This window comes from Eutrigla gurnardus (genome assembly GCF_963514095.1).
Source record: "Eutrigla gurnardus genome assembly, chromosome: 11".
Taxonomy (NCBI): Eukaryota; Metazoa; Chordata; class Actinopteri; order Perciformes; family Triglidae; genus Eutrigla; species Eutrigla gurnardus.
Window position 1 is genome coordinate 2690702 of NC_139925.1, and position 22090 is coordinate 2712791.

Sequence of the window (22090 nt, forward strand, 5' to 3'; positions counted from 1 at the left end):
TGTGTGTGTGTGTGTGTGTGTGTGTGTGTGTGTGTGTGTGTTGAGAAGGAGAGCATGCATGGAGAGAGAGAGAGGGGGGGGGGGGGTGCCCCTGTGTGAACCAGGCAGGCTTGTAGCTTCATGCCAGCTCCGTGCTGCTGCCGGCTGACGTCATGGAAACGAGCATCAGACTCTGAACTCGTCCACGCCACAGCTAGCTCGCCGTGACCCCCTCGACGCTAACAACAGGCCCAACGTGTCCTCAGGTCATGACCTCTGAAAGCTACTGTTCGTCTTCCTCTGCAGGAGGAGAAAAAAACGCCCAAAAGCACCCTATCTCCTTTTCTTATAATAATAAAGTGTCTTGACTTCTGCTTTGAGTGGACTTGGCAGCGATCCAGCTGCTGTTTCACACAGGAAACTCTTCTGGCGTCACAGCCAGCGCACTGAATCAGCTTTCAGTCGTACGGGAGCATCAGGAAAGCTTTCAGCAGAACGATGCAGGCTCCTGCTTTCATTCCTCACTCGGCTGGTGAAGGAACGACACAGCTTTTCTTTTTTAAACGCATTAAAACGAGAGGAGTTCCATTTAACATCCTGGTAAATAAACAGAAAACAGAAGCTGTTCAACTGGCTTCCACTGAGGTGGTGACTCAGGGCGAGTTAGGCCTGCTGTTACCTGCACTTCTCCACTCACCTCGGTCACAGTTCATCTCCACGTTTGATCTGACTCTTTGACTTTGGCTGATGCTGCGTTACTTTGAGAGGCGTAAAGATCTAAGCAGGACCCACGTGGGCTGGAGGACCCAGAATAAAGTATTGATCTGTGATTTAATATCAATAACCAGATGAAAAGGATGCTGAAATAACTCCATCATGATGGTGATCAGTAAAAAGTGCTGAGTCATGCTTTGTTAGGTCTGTCTGCAAGACCACAAGATAACTCCTGTTAAAACGCTGGTTTTCTGAATGGAGTCTGGTTGATGATGCTAGGCTACGCTAACATTGTAGCTGCTCCATCAACACTCCAAATAAGGTCATCTAGACATAAATACAGCAGAGACCTTGTTGTTTGGACCACAGACAGTCTCTGGTTCCTCCACATAGTCTGGTCTGGTCTCTGGACTCATGTGAGCTACTATCTAGACCTCTGGGGGACCACAGACAGTCTCTGGTTCCTCCACATGGTCTGGTCTGGTCTCTGGACTCATGTGGTCTACTATCTAGACCTCTGGGGGACCACAGACAGTCTCTGGTTCCTCCACATAGTCTGGTCTGGTCTCTGGACTCATGTGAGCTACTATCTAGACCTCTGGGGGACCACAGACCCAGGAAACAACATTTGGTTCCTCCATTTAGGATTCAGAGGGAATCGTCGTGTGATAAATAACTCAAAGTTAATAAACCGTTCATCTTTTCCTCCGTGAGTTCTGAACCTCTATGAATAAACTAATCCCATCAAAGAGCTCAGAAACCGTCCGGCAGGCTTCGTGGCGGTTAAACGGGTTGTTCTGGACTCAACATAGTGGCTTTATTGTTGCGATCACAAGTTACTTAATGAACGAGTTGTGAGTGATTATTGGGCTTTGAGCCTCGGTTGGTTTTATTGCAGCGTATGACACTAAATGAGGTGATAAAGCAATCTATGTTACTATGTATATATTTGGGGCATGACTAAGGCTTTTTCTTCGCTCCTCATTTCCTTACACGTCGTGCCGGTGAGTCAGATCAGGTCCTGCATCGGGAGAATCCTCATTTCCACATAAGCAAAGCAGAGGATTTGCCTGTGGGATAGACCGGGTCGGACGGGGAATCCGGTGTCGCTGCTGTGCTCGTAAACAAGCGCTTTGCATCGCGACCGCACTCGATCTCATTATCCCACCGCCGCCCATTTGCATCGGAAACATCTCTGGATCGTCACCGGCCGGCGATCTTGTGATTTGTAAATTTCCGGCCCGCGGTGTTGAATGTCATCACATAGTTCATTGTGTTTTTGCTTGTTTTTGCTGTTTAAAGAGCCGAGTCTGTAATCCGGGTATGGATCCTGAACCCCTGACCTCCACGTCTGAGATCTTAATCCAACAAAATATGTCCCAGAGCACCGTTTCCCATATCATTTTTATCGGACCGTTTCAACTGAATTAATCCACAGTCATGGACAGATAAGTAAAGAATCTGTGTTTCCCACCTCCAAACAGGGACCATGAAATCTCTGATTAGTCCTCATCAAAGGGCTCCTCTGTGCAGTATCTGGTGCTCAGTGTCACTTCTGACCTCATCGCCAGTTTTATGATGAAATAAACTATAAAGACACACATTTAAAATGTTGAAAGCATATTACATTAAACAGGACTTCAATTTTAATCTGTCAAAAATAAACTAAAATCAGTTTTTGCACCAAAAGCAAACCATGTGCTTTAATCATACCGAAGCCTGGTGTGCCTTAAAACTGTCATTCTCTCTGCTGGCCACCAGGGGGCGACTCCTCTCTGGTTATATAGAAGTCTATGAGAAAATGGTCCTACTTCTCTCTGCTGGCCACCAGGGGGCGACTCCTCTCTGGTTGTATAGAAGTCTATGAGAAAATGGTCCTACTTCTCTCTTGATGTATTATCTCAGTAAACATTGTAAACATGAGTTTATGGTCTCAATCTCTAGTTTCAAGTCTTCTACAATCCAGCATGATGTTCATTAAATAATTATAATTATAATTCAGAGAAGCACTACAACGCGGTGAACTCACTAAAAGTGAGTCTTGGGTGATTTTGGACACGAGAATCCACAACCAGGAGCATTCTGGGTCGTCGCCATCATCACCGAGTGAACGATTGGACTTGACTCCGATAAACGAAACGGGAACCTGAGAAACGAGAGGACACGCCTCCACATCAAATGTCCTTGCCGTGTTGAGTCTCCCCCCCGCCGCCGCCGCCGGCGTCCGACGGTCGTTTACAGAAGCCACGGCTGTCGTCGCCCGTCGTAAAAACACGTTTTATGGACACGATATTTGACGTGAGTCAATATTCCGACTCGGAGCGTCTCGTTAACGGCGCCACCTCTCTCTGTGTTTTAATTGGTCCTCGGCCTCAGGTCCGTCTTGGCCGGAGCTCGCCAGTTTGGCGTCGCCCAGCGCTGTAATGAGATTACCACCTGGATGCTGCGTGTTTGCCAACATGGACGCCGGATTTACAGCCTGGAAAGACAAATAGAATTAACACACACACACACACACACACACACACACACACACACACACACACACACACACACACACACACCTCCTTGAGCGTGTGACCTTTAGCTGATAGGTCCACTAATCTCTCCGGGTTTGAGCGGCGGCCGCGGGTCGGCGGGCTAAGTGACGAGCCATAGGTTGATGGGAAATCCATAGTGTTATTGCCATACATTACTTTTATTTGATCGGGCCTGCAGTCCGAGGAGCTGGAGGAGTAGCAGCGGGGCCCCGTTTGGGTCCAGGGACTATTTGCCCCCCCACCTTCTCCCGGAGACGTTGATGTATGTCCCCGCCCGCCATCCATACCCACCCCCCCCCCCCCCCCTCCCTGAGTGCTACTGAGTGCTGTAAATCCCTCCGCCATATTGATTTTTCCATTAGAGGTCAGCCGGCCTTGAACACGCCTGACAGGCTGCTCACAAACACCTCGCCACTTCAAAGGAAACGCCGGGTCATGTGACTCGACAGGAGTGAATCTCGGCCACTAATTACAGACATGCAGGTTGATGTTGGCGTCATGCCCGTGCTAACGAGCGTTCCCGCCATCATCGCTATAACGTGAGCAATGATGGCGGGAACAAGCGTTGGCGGGAACAAGCGTTGGCGTGCGACGCCGCCGTGCAACGCCGCCGTGCGACGCCGCCGTGCAACGCCGCCGTGCGACGCCGCCGTGCAACGCCGCCGTGCAACGCCGCCGTGCGACGACGCCGTGACCCGGTGAGGGCGGGCTGCGTGGAACAAGTCCGCTAAGTGCCTCCCGCTACATTAGCGAGGCACTTCATCTTCGCCGTGAACACGGCGGCGTCGCAGGTTGAGTTCGGGACGGTTGGTTGTTTGTTTTTAGACCCACCGGAGGGATTTTCAGACCTCTGATCTCTTTATGCATAAACCCTCCAGCGTTATGATTTATTTTCACATGACCCGGCATCGACATGGCAGAATTAATACGAACAATTTATCAAGTCAATATGTCACATCACAAATATAGAGAGACGAGTGGTCAGTTATTAATATTTCACATCAAGAACATCGCGTGACGAACATCTGCTCCAACAAAGAATATTAAGACATACCCCCTATTTTCCTCCGGTGGTCCATTCCATAACTACCGAACGTCCCGAGGGAGGAGCGGCGAGGAGGCCTCCACTCATTGGACTTGAATACTTCCACTTTGTTTGTTTCTGCTGAATGGTAATAATAATATTAATAATAATAATATTAATAATATTAATCCTGTTGTTTCGCTGCTCTCCTTCCAGACGGTGCAGTCACACAAGCCTCACTTCCTGGCGGTCCACTGTCAGGAGGTCGGAGGCAAGAACTACGAGGCGTCCATGTCGCACGTGGACAGCTTCGTCAAGTGAGTGTTGCTGCTGGTTGTTGGTGTGGAGCATCTTCATCCCCCTAGTGGCTCCGCAGAGTTACTGCAGGGCCCCCCGAAATTATTTCATCCCAAACTTTTTTTCTTCCAAAATTTAAAATATGTCCAAAAATCCACCTTAACATGAATACAACCTATAATAAGCAAATATAAATCTTCCTGTTTGTTTAATATTATGTTGAGAAATTGTGATGAAATAGAATTAAAATATGAATCTGTCAACAATTATTATTTTTAATGTCTTAGCATTGTATAAATACATGATTACAAAGTCCTGTTATACATGAACTACAGGCTGCACTACACATTACTATTGTTTAATAAGGAACATTATATGATATGTAATAGGGGGTCCCTCCACCAGGTCTCTATAGGCCGTGGGGGTCCCTCCACCAGGTCTCTATAGGCCTTGGGGGTCCCTCCACCAGGTCTCTATAGGCCGTGGGGGTCCCTCCACCAGGTCTCTATAGGCCGTGGGGGTCCCTCCACCAGGTCTCTATAGGCCTTGGGGGTCCCTCCACCAGGTCTCTATAGGCCGTGGGGGTCCCTCCACCAGGTCTCTATAGGCCTTGGGGGTCCCTCCACCAGGTCTCTATAGGCCGTGGGGGTCCTTGGTCTGAAAACGTTGAAGACCTCGGGTTTAGAGAAAGGCAGGCGTCTGTTTTAAACTGGGGGAAGGCGCCCCCCGCTGGCCGCATCGCAGCTGTGCATCACAAATAAACAACCTGGTTTCCAGAAGAGAAAACATCCAAACTACACATTCAGCTGTTTATTTGACTGCTTTGTCTTTTGTTGATTTCTCCTACATGAATTAAAAGTTAATATTAGATAATGCCTATTTTTAATATTTAAACATAACCTGTAATACTCCAACATAAGTGTCTTAATGAACGTTTTTTACAGTAGATGGACAAATACAGAATACACCCATAAAATAAAATACTCAGACACATGAGTGGATGTTTTAAAGGCCGTTAACCAGCAGCTCTTATATCCACCAAACTCTCCAGTTTCATTCTCTTCTACATCCTGAAGGTTTTTATGGATCATATCAGATTCACATACTTCATAGGTGACATTTAAATCCAAACAAACATGCTGGAAATATGTTTGAATGGCTGTTTAAAATCACTATTTCCGGATTTATGCAGACAAAAAATAATTTTCTGAATGTAAATAATAATATAATGTATCTTTTAATATTAATGATTAGTTTTTTAGTGTCTCCTTTGAAAAGGAATATGCCTTAATATGTTTTATAACATATAAATGATATATTTAATGTGGTTCAACTTGAAGCTGCTTTTGATTGACCTTTGCTGTGTGTGTGTGTGTGTGTGTGTGTGTGTGTGTGCGTGTGTGTCCATCAGAGAGCTGTTGTCCAGCGATGCCATGAGGGAGTTCAGCAGAGCCCGCGTCTACCTCGATGAGAACTACAAATCCCAGGAGCATTTCACAGTAAGTGCTGTTTGAGGCGTCGTCGTGGTGCGTTCAGGTTCCAGGTGGAAGGAGACAGGAGCTCCTGGAATGTGATGAATGAGGGATGAGATGTTTAGCTTTAACTCGGGACTGATCAGACATTCTATCAGCTCCCCAGCGGTGGGATTTGAACCTGTGTAGTTTGTGCTTGCACCAGGTGTTATGACTTCCCACGAGTTTATTTCAAGAACGCAGCGCTCAAACTGAGATGAGCTGCAGATCTGTTGGATCGTCCGTCTGATCGTTAGCTTGATTGATTGGAGTAAATGTTTAAAGTACAACAGACCTCTACTTCCCCTCCGTGTAGTAACAGCAGATGGCCACGAGATGGCAGTAGATACTTGGAGTTAATTTGGGCAGCAGCTGTGCAGAAGAAGCAATTCCAAGTACCAACTTCTTTACTCAAGTAAAAGTGTATAGTACACAATCTGACATGTACTCAAAGTAGAAAGTAAAAGTATTTCTACTGGCTGTTGTTTTGCTAGTTTAACTGAAACTCTTGTCGTATTAATAAGAAACAAATACTCTCCTCAAATGTATTAAAACTAAAGCAACACATCTAGTTTGAAAATGTGAGGAGTAGGAAGTACAGATATTAGTTTTAACATGTAGGGAGGAAAAGTACAAGGTTGTCAGAAATATTTATACTCAAGTGGAGTACAGATAAAGTAAAGTACAGTAAAGAAGTATTCATTTAAAAAGAGTACAGCTCATTATTCAAGGACACGTTGTGCTCCGAGTAGTAAAACTGTAAAAGAGAAAACTTGATGATTGGACTGATTAGTTTAAAGATTAAAGAACTGCTCATCGATTAGTCGAGTACACAGGCTTCCCATGGGTCAGGGAATACCTGGAATACCTGGAATATCAGGGAATATCAGGGAATACCTGGAATATCAGGGAATATCAGGGAATTTTGTTTGTAGCATGTTTCAATTTTAGTTTCTGTTCATCTAATATAATATGACATGTAGAGACAGACAGGTAACCAGTCTATCACAGGGCTGACATGTAGAGACAGACAGGTAACCGGTCTATCACAGGGAGACATGTAGAGACAGACAGGTAACCAGTCTATCACAGGGAGACATGTAGAGACAGACAGGTAACCAGTCTATCACAGGGAGACATGTAGAGACAGACAGGTAACCAGTCTATCACAGGGAGACATGTAGAGACAGACAGGTAACCAGTCTATCACAGGGAGACATGTAGAGACAGACAGGTAACCAGTCTATCACAGGGAGACATGTAGAGACAGACAGGTAACCAGTCTATCACAGTGAGACATGTAGAGACAGACAGGTAACCAGTCTATCACAGGGAGACATGTAGAGACAGACAGGTAACCAGTCTATCACGACATGTAGAGACAGACAGGTAACCAGTCTATCACAGGGCTGACATGTAGAGACAGACAGGTAACCAGTCTATCACAGGGAGACATGTAGAGACAGACAGGTAACCAGTCTATCACAGGGAGACATGTAGAGACAGACAGGTAACCAGTCTATCCCAGGGCTGACATGTAGAGACAGACAGGTAACCGGTCTATCACAGGGAGACATGTAGAGACAGACAGGTAACCAGTCTATCACAGGGAGACATGTAGAGACAGACAGGTAACCAGTCTATCACAGGGCTGACATGTAGAGACAGACAGGTAACCAGTCTATCACAGGGCTGACATGTAGAGACAGACAGGTAACCAGTCTATCACAGGGCTGACATGTAGAGACAGACAGGTAACCAGTCCATCACAGGGAGACATGTAGAGACAGACAGGTAACCAGTCTATCACAGGGAGACACGTAGAGACAGACAGGTAACCAGTCTATCACAGGGAGACACGTAGAGACAGACAGGTTGGCTCTGTCTGGTTTGAAGGGAGGTGAACCTCCTTGTCATCTCGTATGTGGCCTCTAGGTGGAGCCAGATACCCAGGTCCAGGTCCAGGTCCAGGTGCTCTTCACCTCCTTATGTCCGCTGGTATAGACAGGTATATCCGATGCCGGTTCTCCGGGGAGACCAGGATCCGGAGAACCCGGGTCCAGATACGTACTGAGCTCCTCCGTGATGTCGGCGTTGCCGCCACGCTTCGCCGCTCCTCCACAAGAAGCCGCTCATAAATCACGTTTGCCGGCGAGTCAGTTTGCTCTTTTCAAAGAGATATTACAAACGCTGGCCTTTCGGGGAAACCTCATTATCTGCACTTCCTGCTCATACATCCCGCCGCCGCCGCGGTTTGTTTAATGGCGTTTGTCTGTAGATTAACCTTCTTGTTGTGTTTTTTGTTTGTGCTCCTCCATGTGAAGCAGAAGGGGGGGTTCTAGATGCCATTATTGAAATCTTGGCAACGGCAAATATGAAGAGACTCCGGGGATAATTGTTTGACGTCTGCCCCGCCTGTCAGTTTTCAGATCATGTGTAATGTTCTGAGCCCCTGAGCGTCCCGCTGTGTGTGTGGTTTCAGGTGGATGAGCAGTGACGTAGCTGTGAAGGCCGGGGGGGTCGTTTACGACGGAGACGAGATCCGATAGATGAACTTTTTAAGCTAAAAAAGCACAAAAACCAAACAAGAAAAGAGAATAATTTCTGCTGGTTTTCGTTCATTTTTAAGTTTCGTTTCGAGCAAAACTGATTATGTTGTTTCAATTTGTTGAATAGAGAAAATATTCAGCCTTGAAGACTTTTAATTATAGTAACAAACATGACAATAATGTCTTCTAGTGTGAAAGTTTTGTGGTGTTGTCCGGCCCCTCCCCTCCCCCCCTCCACGGCCGAGCTCAGGCCCCCCTCCGCCGCTGTTTTACGGCCCTGTTAAGGTATACAGCAGGTAAAATGTCAATTAGGAGGGGAGGGGGGGGGGCCCGCCCTGATAACTCAACTCCCAATCCACTTGTTCTCAGCCATTAATATTTATGGCGCCCCCCCCCCCCCCTGTCATGTGGAGCGATGTCACCTCTTCCTGACACACACCGGCGTCCGTACGACTTAACGGAAACGCCTGCAAACACACACACACACACACACACACACACACACACACACACTGTCATACGGCCTAATCAAGCTGTCCACATACACACACACACATACACACACACACACACACCTCGGTTGTTCCAGGGCATTTTAATGGGGAATTAAAGGCATCTCTCATGTCTGGTCTGCAGGACGGGATGAGAGCGGCGGCGGATAAATCAGCCTCTGTGGCTTGACAGGACACCGCCATATCCTTCTACCTGTGTGTGTGTGTGTGTGTGTGTGTGTGTGTGTGTGTGTGTGTGTGTGTGTGTGTGTGTGTACTCTGAGAGACGGCGTTATCGTACACGAGCACTTTGTCCCGACCAATTTGTGTCTGAAACACTGGGGTTGCTGGAGGTTCAAAGCGAGCTGTCTGCAGCGCTTTGATTTCATTATGGCGGCGTGAGTATCTTATTGTGGAGCGTTCACAAGCTGCCGGCGGTAATGGACTCGCTATGAAAAGCAGGCGACAGTCGGGCGTCCCGTCGCTGCTTCTTCTCCCTTCACACTTAATAAAACCCTCTTCAGATCAGCCAACACTAAACGCAACAGGAAATAGTTTTAATAAAGGTGGATGATCAGAGAGAGTCAGCTGTTTCCAGCAGATATAGATGAGTTTACAGCAAACAGAAACATTTGAGTTTATGCCTGAAGATGCTCGTTATACATATTTTTTATTAATAATAATAATAATAATAATAATAATAATAATAATAATAATAATAATAATAATAATAATAATAAGAGATTAGACATGATTTGGGATTTTATCACAATTAAGAAAATAACTTCATCGTAAGTTCAATAAGTTCATCGTGGTGAATTTACGTTATCGGGAATAATCATAAATATCATCACGAGTTATTTGAAGAAGCCGGATTTTAAAATACAGGATGTGATTCATGATCATCTAATTTAAGATTTTTGGGTTTATCTGTCAAAACTGTCAAAAATTGATGCCAGTTATGTTTTAGTGCTATTTTAAGAGCTTTAAGCACGTTTGGATGATTATCGTAATTTTTTTTATTTTTTTACAAGTTATTTCTTTTTATAGGAAAGCATATCTTGATTTTATCTTGCTTATTTATTTGTTTTTCATAATTTTTTTTGGTTTTATATTATTTTAATCTTGCCGTTTATGTTTTTTTTCATTCAGTTTAGTGTTTTATTTTTTCTCTCTGTGAAGCAGATGTTTGAGGAAAAGTGAACTTGTCGAGTACAGAACAGACTCCTTTAATTATCTAGAGCTGGTTTGTACCACGGCGTATTTTTATTCGGGAAAAAACGGAGCCGACAGATCGGGCAATAATCCGAAGAATAGAGTGGCAAAAATATTATGTTTGTAATGAATCATCCCAACGTGTGACATCACCTCGTTAAGGTTCTTAGGGTGATGATGTTGATGCTTATTGTTACTGTTATTTATATGATGTCATCTTATGGGTGTTTATTGATCGGGGAGGTTGGGCTAAGATGGTAGCTGTAGCTTTCACTTGTTGTCATTTGCCGTTGCTATGACAACAAGTGAAAGCTACCGCTAGCATCTTAAATGCCAGTTGTTAGCCTCACAATAAATCCGCAAATTTGCCCCTTTTCTCTCTGAATATTGCCCCCCTGCGTCGGCTCCGTTTATTTATTTTTTCCTCCGGTGGTCCTGATGCATCGTCGTGGTTTGTCTGCGAGGTACAGAAACATCACCTGACCTGTGAGTCCTTAATCCTCCTGCAGGCTCGGCTCGGTAATGCAGTCATCAGCTGCTCTCACCTTTTATATCACATGTATTTAGTTCTCCTAACTGCGTCCTATATCACCTGATTTTAACGATGAAACAAAAGCAGCGCTTCCTTTCCGGGGAGAGTGGGGTCACATGGTCTCCGAGTCCAAGTGTGTTGGTTTTACACGGAGAGGTTAACTAGCGAGAGCAGCGTCCCTCCTCCGTCTGTTAAAGAGCCGCCGGCCGTAGAAGCAGGTTAAAATATTGCTAACTAAATCTTTAGGGCTCCTATTTCAATACGGCGAGGAGAACACTTGAACGGAGTAGATGTCAGCGCCGTAATACAGCCGGCCATAACTCTCCACCGCCATCACTCATACGCTCAGGCCGACATAAGTGCACACACACACACACACGTGTGTATATATATAGAGTGACAAAGATGAATAAACACTGATGAAACACACACACACACACACACACACACACACAGGACACGGGGTTGAGCGACAATCAATGAATCTGCCATCAGACGTGAGTTATGAGGGGAGAGAGTGGGCTTTCCCCGTGTGAAAATATTTTTGACTGAAAATGTAGATATAATTAATAGATGGTGTAAAGGGGTGGAGGGGAGGGGGCGGAGCCTGTTTGCCCTCCTGGATCAGGAGCTTCTTAAACGGCGGCCTGATAAAGTGTTTACTGTGTGTGTGTGTGTGTGTGTGTGTGTGTGTGTGTGTGTGTGTGTGTGTGTGTGTGTGTGTGTGTGCGTGTGTGTGTGTGTGTGTGTGTGTGTGTGAGTGTGTGTGAGTGTGTGAGTGTGTGTGTGTGTGTGTGTGTGTGTGTGTGTGTGTGTGTGTGTGTGTGTGTGAGTGTGTGAGTGTGTGTGTGTGTGTGTGTGTGGACCGAGGGGAGGGAATGGGTTGTGCTGTAGATGGAGGTGTTGTTGTCCTGTTGGGGGGGGGGGGTCTCCAGCCACAGATAATGATGTGATTCCAGCATGAGGCGGGCCGGTTGTACCTCGCCACCGTCCATTATGATGTGCGGCCCCCCGCCACCGAGCTGGGGGGGGCAGAGTGAAGGTGAGCCTGTCATATCGATCTTTTTAGTGCTAAAATATGAGCCACTTTACTCTGCTCCCCGGCAGTGATGTGAAAAATAATAACTCGGACCCAAATTAAAAATATTGATCGCTCGGGAGGGTGTTGAGAGAAAATAAACACCCTCTGAAGGATTTTTCTTCCCTCCCTCCCTCCCCCAGTGAAAGGGGGGCGGGGTCAGCGATGGCGGCAGGCTGGACTGTGATGAAGACGGTGTTGTTGCTCCGCTCGTCTTCATCACAACGAGCTCTTTTATTGTTCCCAGATGCAAATCAACCAGCTTCCACCTCTCTAACGCTGATTGATCGGGTTTTGACTCCATAATCTGGTATTAGCTCGGCTCTGTTCAATGCCCCCCCCCCCCTCTCCTGGTCATAATTTGTAGCACATCCCAGCTTTGACTGTTTTATTCCCGTCCCCGCTGTAACAGATGAGCTGACACCGGGCCATCAAATAGGTGGGAAAACAATTGCCACAAGGTTAATTTTATTGCCTGCTCCATGCATTTGTGAGCAGGCGGGAGGCGTCCTCTGCTCCGGGGTCCTGATGGATGGCCCGCGGCGAGCAGGCTAGGAATGAGAATGAACCCACCCCCCCCCCCCCCCCCCACGCCGCCTCGGCCACCTGGAATTGAAATTTTTCTTGACACGCTCAAAATTGGTATTCTGATATATATAAGTGAGGCGGCGTTCCATTTAGTTTGATGATGACGGCGGCCGCGTGTCCCAGTCAATTGCGTTTTACGACGGCAGCGTGGGGGGGGGGGGGGGTGGGGCGGGTGATGGGGGGAGGTTAATATCTGCACATCCTAAACGGTCGGATGTCAGATTGTCCACGAGGAAAAATAAACTACTTAGTGAATCTAAATGCTGTCGTAATACTTGGCTGTCCTGCTGGCGGCTTTTATTGATTGTCCACAAGGACGTTTGTTCTGTTCCGGGGGGGGGGGGGGGGGGGGGGGATGAATAGATATTTGATGGAGCGCAGAGGGAGAGCGGGTGGAGGGGGGGGGCAGCGTCCCGGTCTCGGTGCTGTGTCGGCGGGGATGAGAGCCGGGTCGTTGTGGGAGGAATCACACGCTGACTGATGACATCAGTGAGAGCGAGCGAAGGCCTGGAGCTGGCGAGGCCCCCCCCCCCCACCTGGTGGTGGGTCGTCCTGCTGAAAGCTCACTCCTGTCTGCTGGCTCCGGGCCTGTCGCCCTGCCTGTTCGCCCTGCCTGCCTGTCTGTGTGCACACTTTGGCCCCGTACGGATCGATCCCTCCGCCGCTGCTTCATCTGCATGGCCCAGCTGACCCGGCAGTCGCTGGCCATTATACTCCCATTAGCTAATCTCTCAGCTGGGATTTCCATAATCCTCTTGTCTATTGAGCAGCTCTCACAGTCCGGCTCTCCGAGGAGGGGAGACCCGCAACCACTCAAGAACCTCCACCCTCCAAAGACCTGCAACATGCATCACATGTGCATATTCAGATTCAAACACAGCCGTATGTTTTATTGTTTATTACTGCCAGCTGTGTTCACATCAAACAGCAAAGTTTAGTAGAGGAGGCGGGGCTTATCTCCACGTAGACCCCAACCAGGTCTCCTCCACGTAGACCCCAACCAGGTCTCCTCCACGTAGACCCCAACCAGGTCTCCTCCACGTAGACCCCTACCAGGTCTCCTCCATCACGGCTGGATCACCACTATTACTGCTTTTACATGTTGAAGTCTCAGATCCACCAGGAAACCAGACCCCGTCCTGTCTGGGTTCATGACATCATCATGACATCATCCAGAGGTGCTCGGTGGATTTCACCAAGCTGGATTCACTGGATCTAGCAGGACCCACGTGGGCTGGAGGACCCAGAATCAAGTATTGATCTGTGATTTAATATCAATAACCAGATGTAAAGGATGCTGAAATAACTCCATCATGATGGTGATCAGTAAAAAGTGCTGAGTCATGCTTTGTTAGGTCTGTCTGCAAGACCACAAGATAACTCCTGTTAAAACGCTGGTTTTCTGAATGGAGTCTGGTTGATGGGTACAAACCAGGCCTCATCACCCTCTGTAGAGTTCTCTTGGAGCGATTGATCACAGAGGACCGCCCACTCTACCCCCCCCCCCCCCCCCCCTTCCAAACGAGCTGATAATTAATAAGGGCCGGCTGTGCAAAAAAGAAAACACCAGCCAACAGACGGCGTGATGGATCGGACGGCTTGGACGCGAACCATAAGCCGCCCCGGGGGTCCTTTACCCCACGCGATCAGGCATGCACGGGAGCAGCCGGCCCGCTCATTAAATACCCACAGGTTCCCTTGTTTTTCAGCCGGGACGCGTTCTATCTGTTCACTATTGGCATGTCTTAATAATTCATGGGGCGCCGTCACTCAGGACGGGGTCTGGGTTTGTGCTGGACTGTTGCAGACTCAGATTCCTCAGTTTGACGGCTCATTGCATCCTAAATGCTGAGCACCTGCACTGTTAGAATAAGGGTTCCCAACGGGTCCTACCCAGAACCGTTTGATTTAAAAAAAATGTTCTTTGCTTTGTTCCATCAAGTCCCCTTTTAAGAACCCCTTTCATTCAAAAACACTTTTTTGGAAGCAAAACCAGCCCATCCCCCAATATAGAGGAAACCTTTGGAATATAAAGGGTTCCCAGTAGAACTTCTAAGGGTCTCAGAAGGCTCTATCAGGGACCAACAGTGGTTCTCCAATGAGGCTAAGACCCAGATATGGTTCTAGTTAGTACCTTTATGTGGTGAAGATGATGCGTCTCGGTAATTATTAGCATTCAGACGGTTGTTATCGACACCTTCAGGTGATTTCCTCCGTCACCCTGAGGAACATCGGGACACGTTCCACGTCTGACCTCGACTTTTAATGTTCCTTTTAGTCCTTTTAATCACATGACTTGTTAGCAGCTGTGAGATTCGAGCTTTTCCCTCTCAGCTGTTTCCTGTCGAAGCGAGCTTTCTGTTGGTTGGAGTTGGAAGAATAATAAAGAAAGAAAGTGAAAATTAACGATGTCAGGTGACAGCCGGAGTAGAAGCTGCGTGGCCTCCCATTGGCCGGTCACCGGCGTGATGTGGTGTAATTGGTGACCGCGGTCCGAGCGGCGGCGGCGGCTTGTGAGCCCGTCGTAATAACAACCCAACAATGTGATCATTTCATTTCCTTTTCACTTACACTTCACCTCACTTCACATGAGCCCGGACACACACACACACACACACACACACACACACACACACACACACACACACACACACACACACACACACACACCCGGGGGACGAGGTTAACGTTGGGCTCCATCTATTTCACTCTAACAATGACTCTAAATAGCCTTTCAAAAGCAGAGTAAGGAGGGAGACAAAAATAATCCAATCACACAATTACTGCTCGGCTTCATTCTATAGTTAAGTGCGTTTTTATTGTGTAACGTTTCTTTTTCTTTTTCTTTTTTTTACCCCGTCCCTCCACTCCTATGCAGCCCCCCCTCCACTCCCTTGGCAGGCGTTCTCTCCCTGCCACTTCTCATCTAATATGGCTGTAATTGGGTTTGCTTGTACAAATCAGATTTCACCAATTGGGTTATGTCCCTCTGAAATTGGAGCGCTCTCCGGGCCGGCATGGGTGGAGAGTTAATCTGCTTTTGTTAAGCTCTCCTTTTGGCTGCCGCCGCGGCAACATCACGCCGTGCCAGTTAAAGGCTTTTTTTTGTTTTTTACCTGTCACTGTGGACATGGGCTCGTAATTTACCCACCTCTTCAAAAACACACTCTCCACACACACATTACACATCCAGACACCATCTGCTTCTCCTCGTGCAAATAATGACATTTGAATCGAGCATTAACAGGCTTAATTACTTTAAAATTGTCATTTTAATTTACACTGATATAGTATTGATCACACAAGCAGAGATTAAGGCCCTCAGTGGAGCGGTTGATGTGGAATTAAACAGGGCCGGGTCCTCCTGGGGCCCTGTCCTACCGCAGCCCAGAAGAGGAATGACATCCTCCCCCTAATGAACTGGCAGCATGCGCAGACATGAATTTCAGGCCCCGCTGGAGAAGGAGGGAAATAATGGGGTTTGGGGAGCCATGGCGGGTTATTCATTCACTGCCATGCACCAATTCTCCTGTGATTCATCCCCGGGCCCCCCAGACCCCCGCTGCCTGTTTGCCTGCCACATCCAGGGCTGCATGACCTTTTCTTCTGCCTAAGTGTATATATATTTATATATATATATATATATATATATATATATATCCCCTCCTCTGGGAGCACCTCACCCCCTCAATCAGGTATCATGTACAGAAGGGGAGGGAGTGGCGTTGGGTGGTGTTAATCCAAACACCCCCCTCCCTCCTGGTGGTGTGCCGGTCCGTGATCATCCCGGCTCAGCGGTCCGTCTGAAGAGGGCGACGCTTTCCTGAGGGATTGATCTCCTCGCTGGAGTCACGCACGGCTGCTTAATAACGAATCTTTACATCAAATCCCAGAGATTTCTCGCAGATTGAAGGAACGCCTGCAGCGCCGACGTCGTGGCGTAATTACGGAGGTAGAAACAACCTCTTGACACCCGTCTCCGATGAACACACTCCAACAATCACACGAGTGCTTTTAATGGCTGGCTGTTAGAGAGAAGAGGCCTCATAAGAATAAAGATGGGCCTTAAACCTTGCACTCCTCTCTGCTGGCCACCAGGGGGCGACTCCTCTCTGGTTGTATAGAAGTCTATGAGAAAATGGTCCTACTTCTCTCTGCTGGCCACCAGGGGGCGACTCCTCTCTGGTTGTATAGAAGTCTATGAGAAAATGGTCCTACTTCTCTCTGCTGGCCACCAGGGGGCGACTCCTCTCTGGTTTTATAGAAGTCTATGAGAAAATGGTCCTACTTCTCTCATTATCTCAGTAAACATTGTAAACATGAGTTTATGGTCTCAATCTCTAGTTTCAAGTCTTCTTCAATCCAGCTAAAAAGGCCAGGAAAAGAGAATGACAGGTGAAAGGCACTCCAGCGTTGGCTTCACTTCTCAGAACCGGAGGTCGTTGGGTGTTTCCACATATATTGTCCTCTGGGTTCATCCAACTTAATTTAACTTCATCGCCCAATGCTATTTGTTACTGAATAGAGCCTGAACGCATCATAATGTAACGCGGTTAGCCGAACGAATCGCTCTTCGTCCGTTGTGTCGGGCTGAAGTGTGACTCACCGTCTTCGTCTCCTCTTCATCGCCTCCTCCCTTGTTGTTCTCCACTCGCGGCTGTCAACAGCGTCAGCTGTGATTTATGGAAACAGGTACGCATCATGGAATCAGGAAACCAGAAGTACGCTCGCCCTTGAGCCAGTCGCTCTCCCGGCGTTTCCTAAAAAACATCCCAAAGGTCCCGGAGCAGATTGAAAGTAGGGGGGGGGGGTTGATTGCATTATGTACACCTGGACCATCTTGGCGATGAAGGCTAAACACAACAACAACCAGCTTCTCTCTCTCCACGACTCCCCCATGACGGATATCAAGATGTCTCCAATACACGTAATGGACTTGGCACGGCCCGAGGTACCCCCCCCCCCCCTCAGCTCCGTCATCCAATCACCTTATTCTAATGCTCCTGCATTGTTTAGTCAACCGTCCATTTACATCCACCGCCGCACTAGAGGCACTTAATAGAATTAGCAGGTATTGTGCAGCACATTTTAAACACATAGGCCGTTTTAAACACACACACACTCTATCACCCCCCCCCCCCCCACACACACACACACACACACCCCCCCCCCCCCCCCCACACACACACACCCTCCCCCTTTACCCATCATACCTACACACTACTGTAAATGTGTGTGTTTACGTCCCTCGCTACGTATTAATAGCCCCTGAAGCACATTTGTTGGGTTATTTAATCATCTTTCACTCGCTCCTCATTAGGAAATAGGAAGCCCAAGCTCTTTATTTGTTTCGGGTGAAACAGCTGCTTAATTAAAGGGCTCATAATTTTCCTAATCTGATTTTTGGGGGGTGGAATGTTTGCGAGGCTTGTTCCGTTCACCGGCGTATAAATAGACAAAAAAATGAAACATGGCCACATGGCTGTGAATTTGCAGTCATATGCCCTCTCTCTCTCTCGCTCTCTCTCGCCCTTGACTGAATGCATTGTCCCCCCCCCCCCCCCCCGTTGTCGAGACCTCGGCACCCCCGATCATCTCCCAAAACAAATGAGTCTCATGCTTTTCCATCCCTTGTGATTTTAACACGGACGCAATTTCACAATCAAATAAATCACAAAAAAAATGTTTCCGATGCCTCGTTCTGTAACGACGTTAAACCATAGAGTGGAAGTTTGTTTGGAGTGACTCATCGGCGGGGGTCGGGGGGGAATGAGCAATCCCTTTGTCCCCCCCCTCCCCCTGTTAAACTATTACCTATAAAAGAGGGCGTGTCCCGCCCACCGCAATAACGAGGGCCTTCCTCCGATCCCCGTCTCCTCGGCCCGATTGATTTTTCTGAGGCAAATGAATGCAGTCACTGTGAGGTTGTGGAGGTCAGAGGTAGACGGGCTGCAGCTGATGAGGGGCGGCGTGCTGATACGGGAGAGCCGCCGCCGCCGCCTGATGAAACCCGCCGTGGCGTTTTGTCGGAGGGCGGGGCTTATGATGTATTGTCTCCAAAAGGCATCTCCTGTGATTGTCGGAGCAAACACTCGGAGACGTTTATCGACTGCACTCACTCATCGTTTTGGGGTTTCGTTGCCCTTGCCTTCGCCGCCGCCGGCGTGCATCCTTCTGTTTGGCCGTCTCGATGGTGGAGAAGCGTAATCGGGGAGTAATGCCTCACAAGTGGGAACCAATCTAACACAAAGGGTGACCCAGCCGGCGGGGTCCCTGCACAAGATCAGGCCACAATGGCGCCCTGTGTGCACCGTGCTGCAGCTAATTTCCAACTCATTAAAGAGCTTTCTAATTAGATTTCATGTTATGCTCTTTTAGTTAAATTCAAGCTCTTAATTTTAACTGCCTAATTACATTTCTGAAAAGGAGGGAGGGGAAAAAAGGAAAAATAAATCACTTTTCGATGCGCTCTTTTTTTTGTGGTAAAACTTGAGATGAAGAATTTTTTTCCAGAAGCTGAACCGAATCCTCTCTGAGACTGATCTCGGATCAGAACCAGCTTCTGGAGGGCCGAGGGTCTGTATCTTTAGTTGTGGGTCGGAGCAGCTGATTGGCTGTCTGAACCTCACTGTTCAGGGTCAAAATATGGAGCACATGGATGCATCGATATAGTATCATTATGTAATTCACCTAAATCTGTTATATGAAGCAATATTAAGAAGTCAAAGGAACAAACTGCTGATCGTGATGGGATCGGGATAAAATAATGTCCATTATCGGGATGATCACGAATGCTTTTATCAAATGTCTTTATTTATATTAATGCAGGGAGACCTTATGATTTATGAGCTTTTCATTTAAGATTTCATTTTTTCACTAAAAGACACAAAACAAATATTAGTTTCTTGAGAAAATGTGATTCCAGTACGTTTGAGGTGAGAACATATCGTGGATCCGGATCGGAGCTGAAGACTCCGGTGCAACAGATGCAGGTCTCACACGAGACCCGATCACATACAATACAGAACCACCTGGTTCCCTCAAAGGGGGGGCGACCCGGGACCCTTGTTGCAGACCTGCATGGGCCCCCTTCCAAATCCTCTCCTCCTCCTCCCACATCTCTGTGGGTGTGATACGTTTACAGGAGAGCAGACGTGGGTTCTGCTGCCACTCTCGGGGCCCCTGGCACCGGACCCCCCCCCCCCCCGACGGGCAGAAACAGCCGGATGCTGCAATTGTACCGTTAAAAAGAAACATCTGCGCAAAGAAAAGTCCTCCGTTGTTCGCCTTTTTCTTAAATGTAATTTATTATTATAATAATAATACAATAAGAGGGGGGGGGGGGGGGGGGGGGAGAAAACCCATGACATAATTTCTGGTTATCTAAGAAGCTGAGGCTGCATTTACATTTGCTTTTCATGCGGCGTCCATGTGTTCTCGGGGGCGATGCACTGGAGTATAACTAAGCTAGCATGGAGGATATCCAACCATTTAAATCAAGCCTCTGGGAATTTTACATAACACATCATTGGCGAGCATCAGGTTTTTACATAAAGACAAAGAGGGGGCCACAAAGAGCCACCGGACCCGGGCGTCTTAGCCCGAGACGAGCCGCTGCGCGTGTTTTCGCAGCCTCCTCTAAAGCTTCACGGTCCCGTGGTCACTGTTGTGCTGCGAGAACGCCTCTGCAGACAGAAAGCTGCTTATTCCCTTTTTTCATACATCCAAGTAGACGAGACTTTCTGAACCTCAAAACTGAACTCCTGCCATCTTCAGCCTCCGGACCCGAGGAGATGCTGCCATCGATCGCCGTGGTGACGCCGCCACGCGTTATAGATGTATCAGGAGATGATGTAGACGATGTCGATGCCCGGCGTTTTAGGAAGAGTTGTGTTCCCACAAAGACACGAAGCAAACGTCCACGAAGATGCAACAAATATATTTCATGATGGGACTCAGCGATGGAGCTGTATCTCACCGGGGGGGAGATGTGATGCCACTTTGTCATCACAAGGCCGCGGTGAAGCCGAGGCGTGAGGTGGAGGTGGCGGCCGGGGACGGAGGAGTCAACACCGCCCGCCGGACGCAGCCTGACTGATTACTTTGCCCCGCTTTGACAGCCGGCGTCCCTCAGGGAGCGCGTTCGGTTTCAGTCGATACTGATTATCTGACATCGAAAGTCGCTCGTGTCACCGGTCAACCATGTGTTCTTCAACCTGGGGACCGGGACCCCTAGAGGGTCCGCAGAGTTACTGCAAGGGGGTCCCCGAAATTATTTGATCACAAACTTTTCTCCAAAATGTCCAAACATACACCTTAACATGAATACAACCTTTATTAAGCAAATATAAAACGTTCTGTTTGTTTAATATTATGTTGAGAAATTGTGATTGTGAATTAAAATATGAATTATTATTTTAATGGCTTAGCATGTATACAAACATAAAAACACATTTAATTAATGCGTGACGGACACATTGGTTAAACTCATGATACGATGCTAGATTATAGATTTAAATCCATTATTCTGTGTTAAAGTGCTCATCTACACGTCTACGTAGGGACTAGGGTTACTGATGGGTAGTGAAGCCAAGGCTGAAGTGCCATTAATTTGCATTCTCTCTGCTGGCCATCAGGGGGAGAAGATCTCTTTCAGCCTTGGGGGTCCTTGGCCTGAAAACGTTGACCCCTGGTCTAGAAAGAGCTCATTTAGAGGCAACTAAACAAGTTGATTAAAAAAAAACAACAACTTTGAAACTTCCCTGAAGTCTTTGTTCGCGGCGGCGGTCGGTTAAAGCGATATTGCTTCCATTCTTCCTCCGGCCGGGACGATCCCTAATCCAATCAATCCTCTCACAAATGAGCCCCATGAATAGGCGCAATATTAAATCAGATAATGATATAGATTGATGAACAGCCCCATGACAACATTAGCAACCCCCCCCCCCCTTTTCCAAAATGCAGAGATGAAAAAAAAATAAAATCAATGCGCTCCAAGTCCTGTCATTTCCATGGACCTCTTCCCCTAATGGGAATACTTCTACAGACGGGGGCGGGGACTACAAGTTGAAATATTCTTTTTGATTATTGGACATCCATAGCCAAATATGATTTACATTAATGAGCGTAAGTATATTAAAGGCATTTTATCCCCCCGCATCCGAAACAATTGAATAATGGCTCTGGCGTAGCAGACGGAGAGGAGGTTAACGTCACTTTAATTACTAATGGAGACCTCGATTGTTCAGACTTTGATTTTTCATCTTTAGGGGCAATCTAATAAGCCGAATATTCATCATCTTCATACGATGATACGCGATGATTTTGTCATCCAGGGGGTGGCGCCGTTGTTTTAAAAGGAACAACCGTTTGAGATTCAACGGTTTATTTTTTGAGATTTGCTTTGAAAACGCTGATTTTTGGTCGTCTGGGTTGTCTGATACACTCAGACATGAGGAGTTGACCTTGTTAGCGTGGACGGACGTTATATCATTTCCCCCTTTTTGAACTATAATTGTCCCTCATATCGCTCTCTCTCTCTCTGCCGTTTTGGCCGTTGAATGAATGTTACA

The 22090-nt window shown here is 47.4% G+C and overlaps 1 protein-coding gene across 1 annotated transcript in view; it reads left to right on the plus strand.

The window, feature by feature from the left end:
• Positions 1-22090, plus strand: part of inpp5a (inositol polyphosphate-5-phosphatase A) — a 127830-nt gene that overhangs the window by 31964 nt on the left and 73776 nt on the right. Inside the window, exons 3-5 of the mRNA XM_084020902.1 lie at positions 4474-4574; positions 5966-6053; positions 8001-8055. Coding sequence (XP_083877028.1) covers positions 4474-4574; positions 5966-6053; positions 8001-8055 — 244 coding nt within the window. The remainder of the gene's footprint in view (positions 1-4473; positions 4575-5965; positions 6054-8000; positions 8056-22090) is intronic.